This window comes from Pangasianodon hypophthalmus, chromosome 26, assembly GCF_027358585.1.
Source record: "Pangasianodon hypophthalmus isolate fPanHyp1 chromosome 26, fPanHyp1.pri, whole genome shotgun sequence".
NCBI lineage: Eukaryota > Metazoa > Chordata > Actinopteri > Siluriformes > Pangasiidae > Pangasianodon > Pangasianodon hypophthalmus.
The window spans coordinates 12,704,764-12,720,863 of record NC_069735.1 but is presented as its reverse complement, the minus strand read 5'-3'; the positions used below and the strand labels follow the sequence as shown (position 1 = coordinate 12,720,863).

At 37.1% G+C, this 16,100-nt stretch overlaps 1 protein-coding gene across 1 annotated transcript; it reads left to right on the top strand.

Moving 5' to 3' along the window:
• The first annotated feature begins 365 nt into the window (after window positions 1–365).
• Window positions 366–14,545, top strand: slc2a15b (solute carrier family 2 member 15b). Its single transcript, XM_026932069.3, has 12 exons — window positions 366–652; window positions 1,743–1,841; window positions 3,569–3,729; window positions 3,894–4,018; window positions 4,630–4,775; window positions 5,517–5,649; window positions 7,779–7,966; window positions 8,376–8,486; window positions 10,326–10,427; window positions 10,747–10,822; window positions 11,363–11,490; window positions 11,711–14,545. Exons 1-12 carry the CDS (start codon window positions 608–610, stop codon window positions 11,978–11,980), a joined length of 1,584 nt encoding a protein of 527 aa, XP_026787870.1. The 5' UTR covers window positions 366–607; the 3' UTR covers window positions 11,981–14,545.
• Window positions 14,546–16,100: the final 1,555 nt, after the last annotated feature.

The window sequence follows — 16,100 nt, the reverse complement described above, 5'->3', positions numbered from 1 at the left end:
ATGTTCACACCACTGTGTTATGTAAAATTTGATAATTAGGGTCAGAGGTCAAAGGCATTTTTGAAGGTCAAAGGAAGACATAACAGTCATATATTAAAAGATATACACTACAGGAGGCCATCTATACAGCTTATGTGTGAAAAATATTTCAGCACACTGTCCTTAATTCTTATTAAGCCACCAAAAATGGTTTACACAACAAGCCCAAAGAGTAGTAATAAAAGCAATATTTCTTTTAAAGATATTTATTTAATTGGTTGTAGATTTCCTGCCTTTGCAGTTTGATCTCATGAAAAATTTGTAGGAATTCTAACCATCAAGTGTGATTTTCCACAAACTTAACAGTAGTGTGAATCCTCAGGAATTTCTCATTCTCAGGAATGTCACTAGACATTAGACTGTTAGTGCTGCACTCGAGTTTATATGTAGCAAGCTGACAGCACTTGAGGAGATGATGCACGAGTTGGTCATGAGAGGTGAAGGAGGAGGAGCAGGTGCTGCACACAGACTGGTAGGCTCCCTCTGTGAGCCTGAATGCTGTGGAGACGATTACAATAAGCAACGTTTCTCTTTTTCTCTGTTTGGAAATTTGCACATGCATTGCTAAATGGCGGAGGAAGTTTTAACCGAGCCATACGGAAAAATTAGAAAGGTAAGTCTGTTTGTGTTTGTTTGTTTATTGATCTATCAGTTTATCTATCTATTTTATATATATATATATATATATATATATATATATATATATATATATATATATACATAAAATGTGAGTGTTTATATATGTATATCAAATTCAAAGCAAAAAAATATTTTTTATATTTAAATATTAAATATTTTATATACCTAATAGGCTGTCATACCATTTACAGTATATCTCAAATTCAATTCAAATTTATATCTCAAATTCAAAGCAAAAAAATATTTTTTTTAATCTAATGCATCGTGTTTAATATGGTATATTGTAAGTTTGCTCAGATACACCTCCCAGCCATTTCCACTTTCATGTTACTTTTATTTTTAAGAACAATGACTAATTGTTTCCTTACAAAATAAAGGCTAGTCCTCCTGATGTAGGAGAAGGCCTTAGGAGAGATTTAAGATTGAATCAAAGACTGACTCTGTTCCAAGATTTCTGGCTGCACACTCTCAGAAGTCTTGGCTATATCTCATGCTTTTGCTAATGCAGTCATGTGCACAGCTAGATGAATGTAATCCATTACTTTCAGCATGCTTTGTGCAAACCATGTGACATACTCTCAGTGGCCACTTTATTAGATCCTTCTACTCTACTATATAATCCATGACATTTGTTCAAATGGCTGATGCTTTTTATCTAAATCGACTTATATTTGAGGTAGGGTACAACTGAAAAGATGGAGGTTAAGAGTTTTGCTCAAAGCCCCAACCATGACAGCTTGGCGGTGCTGGTATTTCAACCCATGACCTTCTGATCTGTAGCTCAAAGGCACTATTCTCACACCTAATAGGCTGCCATACCATTTACAGTCCCTTCATAACACTGTTGTATTAGGAGTATTTGTAACTTGTTTTGAACCTTTAACAGAGCAAAGGCTTTTTGAAGAAATCACGTGGTAAATAAAAGCACCGCATGATCGATGCAATTAAATTAATAATTGGGACATGCTCACGCATTTTGGTTGGATGCCAGTGGTATTCACTAATTTGTGTTCCAGGTGACTTTGTTCCAGGTATTTCATTCTGTTTGCATTTTGCTTCTACAGCATTTAACCTCGACCCTGCTAGCAGCAGCACTGCTCTCGTCTTTTGGCAGCTCCATGCTCTATGGCTATAACCTAGCTGTAGTCAATTCTCCTGCTCAGGTGAGTAACATATTAAAATCATGATATTCACAGATTACTATGCTACATGCTAAGTCCATTAGTAAAGGAGACTGTAAACTGTTGAACAAATCAAATTTGAGTCCTTAAAATATCAGTGAATGAGAGGATACTGTATTTTGGTGCTGTGGATAGCAGAAAGAGAGAGATAGAGAGAGAGAGGAGTTACAAGTTTGCTTTAGCTCTGTGTTTGAGATATTTCTTATGTCATTTTCCTTTATTATTTTCACAGGGAGTTTAAATTTTGTACCGTAAGGATGAAAGAGGCAGCTAATGATCAACTGTCCAAATATTATATCCCCTTCAATTGTCAATAAATTATTGATTATTAGAGAGTTTTGGCACTATATCATGTATTACCTTTTTCATAATTTTCTTAAAGATAATAATTCTTGATGCATCTTAATAACATTCTTTTTTTTTTTTTTTTTTTTTGGATATTCCACTTTCTCCCAATGTGCTAATTCCTGCCCACTAGCTTGGGCTCCCCTATATCACGTCTGCTACAAATGAGGGAGTGTGAAGGATAGCATGTTTCATCTGCATTTCCTCCGTGTCACCACCAGGATTCAAACTCGCTTTTCTGTTGTACTACTTTGAAGCCCCTTAACAACTTTAATCCGCATGATGACCTTTGAACAGATGACTGAGTAATAATTATAGTCTCTGGAGCATAAACTGAACAATTCAATTTTGTCTTGCCAAGGCCCAAAGCAGTTCAAGCAGAGTTATATGAACCATGTGTCCTAAATGTGGATTTTAAAAAAATTACAATAAAATAAAAATAAAAACTCATGCACTACGTGTGTAAAAAAATCTCATGTGATAATAAGACATGAAGTACATGTGTAAAAATCCTGTGTAAAAATATTTTTAAAAATGCACTATAATTGTAAGAAAATCACATGTGAAAATGAATTTGGGGGGGGGGGGGGGGGGGGGGGGGGGATCATATGTGGAAATGAATCACAAATCACAAATTCATGAAAAACATGCACTATGTTTTAAAAAAAACGTGGAAATAAAAATCCATGTACTACAACTATTTAAAAAATCATGTGAAAAATAAATTACATGTAAAAAAAAAAAAAATCAAATGATATGAAAAGATATTACCTACATGTGTAAGTTACATGTGAAAATAAAAACACCTGCATTACATGTGTAAAAATTACATGAAAAATAAATTACCTTACCTTATCTTTATCTTAGATTACTTTTAAAATTTATCTCATACTTTAAAATTCTATCGTCTTTTGATTATTTTGTATTCTTAATTCTTGGATTGTAAATGCTCATGTAATTCAGTTACATATAATATACATTACATATAATAATCACATGTGAAAATAATAACCCCTGAATTATATGTGTAAATATTGACATGTGGACCAAAAATAGCAGCATGTAGAAAAAAACCTCATGAAACGTGCCTCTTTCTCAGGTGACTTGTGTGATTATACACATGTGAATCTCGTGTGAGTTTTCCGTAAAGGATTCTTTCGTGCAGCCTGTCATCTTATATTTATATGCTTTAATGAGATCCATGTGTGGAAAGCAAAATTTGTGTATAGTTTGGCAGATTACTTTCATTTTCTGGGTTATTGGTCTATAATTAATTTATATAAAGTAAGAGCATACTGTATAATGTAATTGAAATGAAGAACAGCCTATATTTCTTCATGTGTTCTGTTTGCACATCCTCCCAGTATATAAAGGACTTTTATAACCGCACTGCAGTGAGGCGTAATGGGAGCGGTCTGAGCAACGAAAGCATCACAATGCTTTACTCCATTACCGTGTCCATTTTCGCCATTGGTGGACTGGTAGGCTCTCTCACTGTGGGAATGCTAGTCACCAAATTCGGAAGGTACTGTACCAAGCCGCAGTGTTCTATAGATTTGACACTTGTATGTATGATGTCTGATATTTCACCCACAGAAGAGTTCCAGAAGAGATTTGTTCAGTCTTGTAATATTTCCTACGCAAATTAGAAACATGTATTTTGTTGTTCCTCTCTGTGTTTTTGTGTAGAAGAGGGACATTGGTGAAGAGCACAGTTCTAGTGTTTGTAGCTGGTGGACTCATGGGCTTTAGCAGGCATATTGGCATTCCTGAGATGATCATCATCGGTCGCTTCATCACAGGAATACATTCAGGTACACTGATGTAGTGTGCTAGTATTGTAGTAGCCAAGTATATATGTATGAAGTTCTGAGTCTGCAGCAGTTTGGACACATTCTTTTAAAGAAATGAGGAGCTGCAAACCAAAAGGTAGTACTGAACATGTTACAGGTAAATATGAAGTTATGTAGTTATGCTAGTATGGTAGTGTACAAGTATGTTAATGTGCAAGTATGCTAGTATAATAGTATGACAGTATGCAAGTATGCTTATGTGCAATATTCTAGTATGACAATGTCGGAGCTCCACTAAAATTCCAGTAGTCTCCTGAGTCTTCCTCTTCACCTTCCCAGACCGAGGTTCTACAGTTAGTTTGTCCAATTACTTTTGAGCCTGTGAAAATTGAGGGACTCTGTAAAAAGTGGCTGTAATTCCTAAATGGTTGATGCAATATTTTTTAACCCCTTGAATTAAAGCTGAAAGTCTATACATCAATCACATCTTGATTGCTTCATTTGAAATCCATTGTGGTGGTGTGCAGATGCGAAATTACAAAAATTGTGCCACTGCCCAAATACTTATGGACCTGACTGTATATTCATTGTTATGTTTGAAAATAATTTCCTCTCCTTTTCTACTTGAGCAGGGATCTCTCTTAGTGTAGTGCCCATGTTCCTGGGAGAAATTGCTCCAAAAAACCTCCGGGGTTTCCTGGGCCTTGTGCCTAGCATCTTCATCTGTATTGGAGTTTTCATTGCTCAAATTCTGGGACTTCATGAAGTCCTGGGAAAGGTGAAGTACGATTACTGAGAATCACACTTATCTTATTACACAGAATACACTCTCAGAAAACGGGCTTCTCAGTGGTTGGTTGGTTGCTGGTTGTAGCTTTCTTCAGTGGTTCTAGTTGGAACTTTAACTGAAAAGGCAAGCATACTAGTGTGCAGGTTTGTTAGTATGGAACTGTGCAGTAGTCTGATATAGTATACTAGTGTGCAAGTATACTAGTATATTTAATACCAGTATATGCTAATATTAAAGTAAAGCATGCATGTATGCTAGCATGCCAGCAAGCTCTTAAGTATTAAGTTTCCCATGATAGTGGTGACCCAGTTTGGAAAAAAGGTAAGTATGCATGTATGTGCAAGTATTCTACTGTGCAAATGTGCAAGCATGCCAGTAAGCTAGCTATTGATTGTAGCTTTCTATAGTGGTTCTAGTTGGAACTAATCCCCTGTTGGAAGGTTCTGCAAAGAAAACCTTTAGGAGTTCCCACCGAGACTCCAAAATGGTGTCCTTTTCTTAAGTGTAGATGAGTAAAAATAAATCTGACTTTTGTGTACAGTTCAGTATTTACTTATGTTATTTTCACAATACTCACAAGGTTTGAAGATCTTTTGCTTGTCGAGCCATGTTTGTTATTTGCAAATGTGCGGAAATCCTCTACATACAGAATTCCCTGAAATAAAGATTATTAATAACACAATCTGTTTTGTGTTTTCCAGACTAAAATGCCATGTCTTTTCTCCACAGGAAGAGCACTGGCCTCTTTTCCTCTCTCTGGTTGTGATTCCAACCTTTATTCAACTAATGCTATTGCCATGGTTTCCTGAGAGCCCTCGTTACTTGTTGATTGATAAACATAATATTCATGCCACTCTCAAAGGTAATTGTACTATTTAATTACAATGCAAAATTTGATATGAGCTTTCTGACAGTGCCCAGAATCTCCTTTGTTAAAGCAATAGTCCTAGCAAAATAGAAATGTAGCAAGTTTTCCTTTGGACCCAAATGTAATTGGGGCAAGTGTCCTGGTATGCATGTTTGTAAATATATAAATACATAGGCATGCTAGTATGCTGGTGCGTATATTAGTGTGAAAGTATTGTAGTATGCTACTGTGCAGGTAATGGGAAGGTCATCCTGTGTAGGGGTTTGAACTATGTTCTCCAGGGAGCAGAAGCAAGAACGCAACTCACTGAACTACCCACAGTGATTGACCCAATTGCAGAGCAAGCTAAAGGCCCAAAGATAAACTGAGAGAGCAGGCCCACTAAATGTCTGGGCCAAGATTACAGAATAATATATCTTTTTCTTTTTTTAAAATATATATACTTAAACTGAGAGCTTAGTGAGCTTGAGAGTAGGCTAGAGAAGCCAGAGAAAATACCAGGATGTACCCTAGAGAACTATCAGAGCTTACCAGCACATAGCAAGGTTGACTCAAGACTGAGCACTTAGTCAGTAGAAAGCTCTCCTCAAATAGACCCAGGCACAAGTGGAGCTGATTGCCAGTGATTGTTATTAAAATGGTGCTCTCTGGCACCCTCTGGTGTCACAAGTCTGTCTACTAATTTTGCTAGTTGCTCCTGGCCTCCCTCCAGCAATGGCACAAGGCCGAGCTGACTGTCCCTTTGCAGTGCAGGTATGCAAGCATACTAGTATGCAGACTTCTCTTGGTTTCATGCTAGTATGCTAGTGTGTATATTAGCTTGGAAGTATTTAAGGTTTGCAAGCACACTAGTGTGCAAGTATACTAGTATGAAAGTGAGCAGTAGTCTGATGTATTATTGTAATGTGTATGCAAGTATGCAAGAATGCTAGTGTATTATTATGCTAGTTTGTTAGTGTATTAATGTGCAAGTCTGCTAGTATGCTAGTGTTACTATCCTTGTAAGGAACTGTGCAGTGTGCTGTAGTGTGCATGTAGGCAAGCATGTGTACATGTACACTATATGGCCGAAAGTGTGTGGACATCTGACCATCACATTCATATGTGCTTTTTGAACATCCCATTTCAGATTTAGTCCCCCTTTGCTGTTCTATTAACCTCCACTCTTCTGGGAAGGTTTTCCCCTAGATTTTGGAGCGTGACTATGGGGATCTGTCCATTCAGCCACAAGAGCATTAGTGAGGTCAGGCACTGATGTCAGGTGAGAAGGCCTGGGGCACAGTCAGCATTCCAATTAATCCCAAAGGTGTTCAGTGTCGTTGAGGTAAGGGCTCTGTGCAGGCCACTTAAATTCCTCCTCCAACCTTGGCAAACCATGTCTTCATGGAGCTTGGTTTGTGCACAGGGGCACTGTCATGCTGGAACATGTTTGGGCCTCTTAGTTCCAGTTCCAGTAAAATTGTAATGCTACAGCATACAGAGACATTCTATGTAATTGTGTGCTTCCAACTTTTGTTAAGTTTGGAGAAGACCCAGAAACTTTTGGCCATATAGTGTATGTATACTCTTAGGCAAAAATAAAAGTATGCTCATGTGCAGGTAGGGTAGTATGCCAGTACTAATGTATGCTAGCATGCCAGTAAGCTAAAATACATGTTTCCCAGTATTCTAATGTCCCATTGTGGAAAAATGTAAGTATGCTATTCTGCAAGTTTTTTAGTCTGCAAACATGCAAGCAGAAAGCCAGTAATGTAGCACACATTTCCTATTTTAGTGTAATGTTGCTTAATGTAAATATGCTACAGTCTGGCCAAAACTATAAATTTGAAGCATGAAGCACATGAAGAATGATATTCTTTCTATTGTTTTTTAGAGCCATAGCTGTATTTTATAGTATAGTATAGTATAGTTTAGTACAGTACCCTAAAGTCATGTTTCAATGTTTTGATCAGCTGTATAACTTCGTGTTTGGCTTAATTTTAGGTCCGCTACACAAGATGATCTAAATCAAAATCTAAACACAGTAAAGGCTACTTTTTTGTGGAATAACCAGGGCTGTTTCTGAATATTTGGGGTTGCTAAGAGTGATCCTTTTGTTAATTGTGTGCTGGTGTTATTGGCAGCTCTGAGGTGGTACAGAGCAAAAGCTAATATCCAGGCGGAAGTGGAGGAGATGCAGAAGGAACAGCGCTCACTCTCTTCAGTGCAGACCATCTCAGTGTATGAGCTGCTAAGAGACAAAGCCGTACGCTGGCAGGTCATATCAGTCATGGTCATCAACATGGGCATGCAGCTGTCTGGCATTGATGCGGTGAGTCAGACTTTGTGTTTTAGTTATCTATTATATTCCCAATGGAGAGTTGTATAAACATATATGTAGTATGAAGTATACAAAAAAAAAAAAAAAATTACAATGTTGTCTGATCTTTCCTACTCTATTTTAATTTCCTGCTTAATACTTTTTTAAACCTTGCTGCCTCTTACATAACTTCTCCGTCTATACACCATCAGATGTCTCTTAAGTCTTCTGAGTGGCCCTGATTTTAGATTGTTCAGGAGGAAAGTCAATCTATGGAACTCCTCCATCTCCTCCTAACAGCACAGCCTAAAACTTTACTCAAAATTTGTATACTTTAATTTTTATGTACTTCTGTAAAACCAAAGTTGGTGGAGAATAACACCTTATGTAAACATGTTTAACTTACCTACCTGTTTTTCAGATTTGGTTCTATACAAACGCCATCTTCGAGAATGCGGGAATCTCAGTCTCACAGGTTCAGTACACAACAGTTGGCACAGGTGCCATTGAGGTCATTGCTGGACTCATTGGGGTAAGAAAACATTCTCAATCTTACTCTCAGCTTCACTGAGGAGACTGATAATCATGTATCAAATTTGGGTCAAATTTGTCTAAAAAATTTATAAAGTGGATGCTGAAAGTATTCAGACCCCTTACCTGTGTGCACACTTTATTGTATTATAGTTTAATTTTAAAATGGATTAAATTTACATTTTTTGCCCATTAATCTATACACAATAATCCATAATGATCAAGCAAAAACATTTTTAGAAATTGTTGCCAATTTAATAAAAATCAAAAACTGAAATATCTAATTTCACTAAGTACTCCCAGCAATGGCTAAGGCATTCAGAATTGAGATCAGGTGTGTTCTGTCACCTTTGATTACCTTGAGATGTATCTGGAACATCGCTAGAGTCGACTTGTTGCAAACTCAGTTGATTGGACATGTTTTAGAAAGACACACATCTGTATGTATAAGGTCTCATAATTCACAGTGCATGCCAGACCAAAAACCTAGGCACGACGTCTAAGGAATGCTCTGTTGACCTCTGCAGTCAAACTGGATCAAGACATAAATCTGGGCACGAGTATAAAACCATTTATAAAGCTGAGAATGTTCCAAGGAGCACAGTGTTCTCCATCATTGTGAAACAGAAGAACTTTGGAACCACCAGGACTCTTCCTGCAGCTGGCCATCCAGCCAAACTCAGCATGGTAGAGTGTCTAGATGGAAGCCACTCCTGAGTCAAAGGCATATGGCAGGCACTTAAAGGATTCTGAGAGTATACTGACAAAGATTCTCTGGTCTGACAAGGCAGAACACTTTGAGTGAAACTCCAAGCACTACATCTGACAAAAACAGGTGCTGAACATCAACTGGCTAATACCATCCCTAGCGTGAAGCATGGTGGTGGCAGTATCGTGCTATGGGGTGCGTCTCAGCAGCAGCGACAGGGATATTGGTTGGAATTGAGGGAAGGATGAATGCAACCAAATAGAGAGAGGTTCTTGAATAAAAATCCCTCCAGAATGCACCTACTGGGATGAAGGTTCAACTTTCAGCACAATGACCCAAAGCACAGAGCATCAGGACAAATCTCTAAATGTCCTTAAGTGGCCCAGCCAAAGCCCAGACTTGAAACCGAACATTTGTGGTGAGATCTGAAGATCTGAAGGTGGCAGTTCATAGATGCTCCCCATCCAATCTGATTGTGTTTAAGAGGATCTGCCAGGAAGAATGGGGGGAAACAGCCAAATCCAGATATGCAATTCAGGGTCTGAATACATATCTGAATGAGAGATTTCAGTTTTTGATTTTTTATTTTTTTTTTTACTTTGTCATTATGGCTTATTGTGTGTAGATTATCCGCCAAAAGATTCAACATAATTAAGAAGTCTGAATACTTTCCAAAACCACTGTCTTTTACACAGTGCTAACAATGAATTATGAAATCATAAACCAATCTAAATCTAATACGTTTAAACTATGCTACCAACATGATACCATCATCGCAATTTACTCAATGAACCAAATGCAAAAAATAGCCTAAAAGTGGACTCCTTTTACTTTTGCCATTGGTTTTGGTCTTGTCTTTGTCAATTTTTGAGTTTCTCCTTAAAAATATATGGAATACTTTATATAGTAATGCATTCAGAAAGCTTATATATGTCTCTGTCCTTTTTTAAAGAGTGGACTATTCATGAAGTTTATAGCTCCTCCCCTTTCCTTCTCTTCCTTAGACAGAAGCCTTTTGACTACCTCTTGTTTTGGTTTGTGTTTGATCATAGAAATATGACCTTTACAGAATTATTATTAGCAGGAAGCTAGTTGCTTATTTTGATCTGCTCTTTTCTGCTTTCTTTGCAGTGCTTTACTATTGAGCGAGTAGGTCGCAGGCCTCTGATGATTGGCGGATTCAGCTTTATGGGCATTTGCTGTGCAGGCATCACCCTTTCCCTTGTTCTGCAGGTAGCAGCTTTACCTCAGTCTTTTAGAAATCTGTCTAAAGTTGAGCATTTTTTTTTTTTTTACAGCTGCAACATCCATTATATGCTTATGTGCACTTATTCTGTTTTGAACAATAAGGCTTGTCATATGGAACAATTTCCTTTGTACCAGCAATGTAATCGTTGACAAAATGTCCACTACTGTATGTCTAACCCAAGGGTTGTCTGTCTCCACTTGATCAGTCAGATTCAGTAGGACCTTAGATTGGACTGCAGGGCCATGTGTTTGAATGAGGCTAGATGCTGGTTGTTCATTTTGGTCTGCTTTTTTCTGATACCAGGCTCACGTGCCCTTCATGCACTATGTCAGTGTGGCCTGTGTGGTGGGCATCATTGCAGGATTCTGCATTGGGCCTGGTAAGACAATCAGCAAGGCTTTATTTCTTTCAGATTTCCTGTTTTTGGCATTTTCCCCTCTCTCTCTATGGCCAGTGGCCTTGGTCACTAATTTTAATATACTACAGTTTTCATGAGTTACATACATGGCCACAAAATAGATCTCCAGAAATGTAACTAGTGGCCTTTTAATTTATTCATGACCACAGTTTGTTAAAAAATACCATGTCAAATAAGTAGTGTGGTTCTTACATTCATGCTAACTTTGTGCAGACACTGGCCCCAGTAGATTGATTGGTTTTGCTGTCAAAGAAATTCTGTCCCATCACTTTAAATGTCTGGTCCCTTGAATTGAATAGATGCTGCAATCATAAGAGAGCCAGGAAAGCTGTCCCAGGCTACAAAATGTTTGAGAACACCTGCTGCAGATAATAGGCATATCAGAACAGTTCACCTCTTCTATGACCAAGAACACCATACACCATAAATTACTTAATGCTGAATGAAGAAATTGATTCTGTTTGTAGTACAGTGTAGTAACAGATATTGGTCTCTGCACAGCTGGAGTGCCCTTCCTCATGACAGGTGAGCTGTTTAAGCAGTCTCACCGACCTTCGGCTTACATCATTGGGGGTGCGCTCAACTGGTTATCTAACTTCACTGTCGGATTTGTCTTTCCATTCCTACAGGTACAGTTGTCCCTCTATGCATAATGTATTTCTGTTTGATTATTGCAAGTTTTAAAGGAATGTAGGCTGTGATTTAATAGAAGTCAGACGGCAATAATGGAGAGGTGACAACATTGAGACCTAAGGTTCTGTTTGACAATTCTGTGTGAGAAATCCTCAATGTATCTCCTAATGTACTATTACTCAAAAATCTGCCCAATACATCAATTCCCCTTTCCAGATGTCAGCAGGGGCTTTCTGTTACCTGGTGTTCTTCGGCATTTGTGTGGGCGTGGCAGCCTACGTCTACTTCGTCATCCCTGAGACAAAGAACAAGACATTTGTGGAGATCAGCCAGATGTTCGCTTCGAGGAACAACTGTGAGCTTGAGGGTGAACAGCTTCCAATCACTGAGCATCTTGGCCTAAGGATGAAGAACAGATATGGAGCAATGGAGAAGAAGGGAAAAGAGGACATGTACATGTGGAGTGATGACGAGTGTGTGAGCTGATATAGAAATGAAAAACAGAGTTTTGTTATATTTTCCTCATGTGAGTTATTTGGTGCTGAACAATCTACACATTCTCATGTGAAAATACTATTAACTGAGCAGATCCTGTGAGACCCATCATACTACACTGTACCATAACAACACCTAGGCCCTGGCATATTCCTCAACAACTTTGGTTGGATAGTTAATCTGAGAAGATACAGGTCATCCCAAAGGCCTTAAGACATCTGAGATAGATTTACTTGGATATGCGAAATAATTCAATGCTTATCTGCCATTATTAATATTAGTTCACTAAAATATAAGGTTGCCTGATCAACAAAATAAATAGGAAAATTTACAATTTCTATTTAAAATCAGGCACATTGATTAACATTTCCAATTTTCCTATTGGAAATAGGAATTCCTATATGCTTAAATTGTCTCAGATAATGACTCATATTCATTAGCTTCCTCACAGTCCTGCAATTTGTAGCCTATTTCATGCTAAACTGCAGGAGATTGTATGTATTATGAACAGGTGTTTATATAAAAAAAAACTCAACTATGAAACATTAACTAGGCTATGTCTATATTGAAATATTTGTGATATGTTTAGTGATACTGAGGCTTGTTGGTTGGTACTGTAATTTCATTATTCCCATCAGAAGTTAGTCTTGATGTTGCTGATGTCATAGGGGACATTGCTAGTGAAGTTAAAATGTTGTTAAATAGGAGTAAAAATTTAATAGTCAGGTCTCACTGTTTGCTCCTAAAAAGAAAAGTGCAAGAGTTTATTTTCTCACTCACTATTTTCCAGTGACTAAAGGACTAAAATGCTGCTGCATTGCTCTCTTTATTTAGGGGCTAAATCCCACTGGCACCACTTTCAGGAGGTAGTCTTACAGCATTGTGCATGATGTATGAAACTGTTAAATAAAGGTAACATAGACCAACATGACTAAATGTCAGCTCAGAATTTAATTAAAAAATAAATCTTTTGCACCAATGAAGATCACGTATTGATAAATATTGATATCCAAATCATTTAGTGTGGAATTTTTTCCTTTAAGGATTTGAATGTTTTATCCCTCTACTTAGTAATCTATCAGCAAACCAACGGATTATACCAATATAATTTATAAGCTCACTCAATGCTTTGTATTTGTCTTCTATGCCAAGCACAATTAACCTTTTGTCCTCCAATGTCAATTTAAGTTTTCAGCTTTCCTCTTCTATGCACAAATCCTTGACCCTGTAAAATGTGCATAGTGAATTTTTATGTATGGAATTTTATTATTTATGAAAAGACATGCAACCTGTTGTTCTAGCCTTGTACATTTAACATTGGACATTTTCCTGCCTGTTCATAAAGCCTTACTTGTAAATTGCCAATGGAAGATCTTAAACTGACAGTTGACATTTTATTCTCCTTTTTTATTAGGGAGTACTTTATTGTTATTTTTTGAGTACAGTCTGTGGCTACATTGATAGTCTTTGCATCCAGCACAACAAACTTTTAAAGACTTGAAACAATGTATATTCAGGAAATATATAGCATCTCCACTAATAAGTTTGCTTTTTTTAACAGTAATGCTTTACATTAAGATTCCCTCAACTAACATTATTTACAGCATTAGATAACATGAACAAATGTCAGCATGAATGAATGGTTGTCAACATTATTAAAGCATAAGTAATATAATACATGTATTAATTGGCCTGCGTTTCAATGTTAACTAAATATACCTGCATATACTAATGTTTATTCAGTGCATGACTAAAAACTATACTACGCATGTACTACAATACTACAATACAATGCGTGATTAAAGCAATACTAAATATTGAAAACTTACTGAACTCTGGTCTCCAAGTGCAAATATTAAAACGTGCTTTTCAGCCTCAGTTCTGAAATCAATTAATAGTGTTAGTTACTTTTAATTAAGTGTTAGTTATCTTGTTACTTTTACTGATGGTATGGATGTTCACGTTAACTAATATGTTTAATAATATCATTTAAGGGAACCTTATCGTACAGTGGTACCTTTTTAACTATATAAAATATTTCTCTTATTTACTGAAAGCAGTAGGGATTTTAATTACATATGGAAGATCTTGGTACTTGAGTCAATGAAAAAAAATGCTTTTGTTGCTGTACTAACACGCATGTTTGTAAGTCGCTCTGGACAAGCGCCTCTGCAAAATGCTGTAAATGTAAAATGTAAATGTGTGTTAGGAGCGTACTTGGGTTATCCTTTGAATGAAATATACAATGTTACAATAACACAAATGCTGTGAGAAATGGATATTCAGAATATTTTACATTTTATACAACGTTTCAAGCAAATACAAAAAAAAAATCTTGTGTGTGTAGACTGGTACCGTAAAGCCTGAAATATATTGTATTATTGTATTTAAAAATACAATTATAAATGTATTTATAAAACGCTGGTGTGGGAAGGTGTAGAGGAAAACTGGGGAGACAGTCGGAATTTTAGCGGACCTCTGGGCTCGTGTTTATTCAGTGTGTGCTTTTCAGCGCCCTTTCAAAACTCAACAGAAAACCAATCGCAACTTTAGCTCCGTCAGGTTCAAACTCACGCTTCTTGGCACACCCTGGCTGCCACAGTATTATTGGTTGCCATTTGTTTAAAATGGTTGCTTGTCATATACTACATACAATAGATATAAAAAGTCTACACACCGCTGTTAAAATGGTTTTTGTGATGTAAAAAAATTAAACCAAGATAAATAATGTCAGAACTTTTTCCCTCAATGTGAAATTACAATGTATAAAAATTAAGTGAAAAACATTCAGAAACATTTAAGGGAAAAATAGGAAAAATAATAATAACCTCGTTGCATGTGTGCACACCCTATAATTGGGGATGTAGCTGCATTCAGAATGAACCAAACACATTCAGTCTCATGTTCAAAAGTAATTATCATACAGCTGTCATCAATGAAATTATTCTGATTAATTTAAAAAAAATATCAGCTGTTTCTGTAGGATTTTCTTCACATCTTCTTGGTTTTGTCTGACTGCTCAAGCAATTGTCTGCAAAGAGCTTAAAAAGCATTTCAGCAAGGTATCTCACTTGTTGAAATGTATCAATCAGGAGAGGGGAATAAAAGAATTTTTTTTATCTTGTTCGTGTAATCTACCTGAATACAAACCACACTAATACAAATTAAAAAACAATTATAGTATATGTGTATACATTTTGTGATTTAGTCATAGATCTATATAAATAGGAGCTATGGAGAGCTAGTTGAATATCACCACCAGAATAAGCATGGACATACTGATTTTACCAGAAAATTCATTATTTATTTAATGGGCTGCCTCAGATATTGATTAGACAAGAATTTATTGTATGTGCATAATATTCTTTTAGATTGAGGTGATGAGCATAAACCTGTGGATTACACCACCAGATGGCAGAATAGCAGCATATATACATTATATATAAATATATAATATTTCAATCAGACCCATTGCCACAGGTCTATAAAATCAAGCACCTAGCCATGCAGACTGCATTTACAAACACTTGTGAAAAAAAATGGGTCGCTCTGAACAGCTCAGTGAATTCAAGCGTGGTACTGTGATAGGATGCTAGGACTAACTTTGTGGGAACAGTTTAGGGAACTCCCTTTTCTATTCCAGCATGACTGTGCCCCATTGCACAAAGCAAAGTCCATAAAGACATGGTTGGATGAGTTGACTGGCACGCACAGAGCCCTGACCTCAACCCCATGGAACACTTTTGGGATGAACTGGAACAGAGATTGTGAGCCAGGCCTTCTCGTCCAACATCTCGTCCAACTGGATGAATGGGCAAAAATTCCCACAGAAACACTCCAAAATCTTGTGGAAAGCCTGCCCAGAAGAGTGGAAGCTGTTATAGCTGCAAAGGGGGGACCAACTCCACATTAATGTCTATGTATTTAGAATGTGATATCATTAAAGTCCCTGTTAGTGTAATGGTCAGGTGTCCCAATACTTTTGTATATATAGATAGGTCCACCTTGCGCCTACAAAACAGCTCCAACCCAGCATGGCGTGGACTCCACAAGTCGTCTGAAGGTGTGCTGTGGTATCTGGCGCCAAGACATTAGCAGCAGGTCCTTTAAG

What these genes read in the sequence shown, in the direction of transcription:
- slc2a15b (XM_026932069.3), top strand. Translation starts at nt 608, where the DNA reads ATGGCGGAGGAAGTTTTAACCGAGCCATACGGAAAAATTAGAAAG. An exon ending in TAGTCAATTCTCCTGCTCAG is followed by an intron (nt 1,842 to 3,568) that starts GTGAGTAACATA and finishes ACATCCTCCCAG; the next exon opens with TATATAAAGGACTTTTATAA. An exon ending in TATTCATGCCACTCTCAAAG is followed by an intron (nt 5,650 to 7,778) that starts GTAATTGTACTA and finishes TGTTATTGGCAG; the next exon opens with CTCTGAGGTGGTACAGAGCA.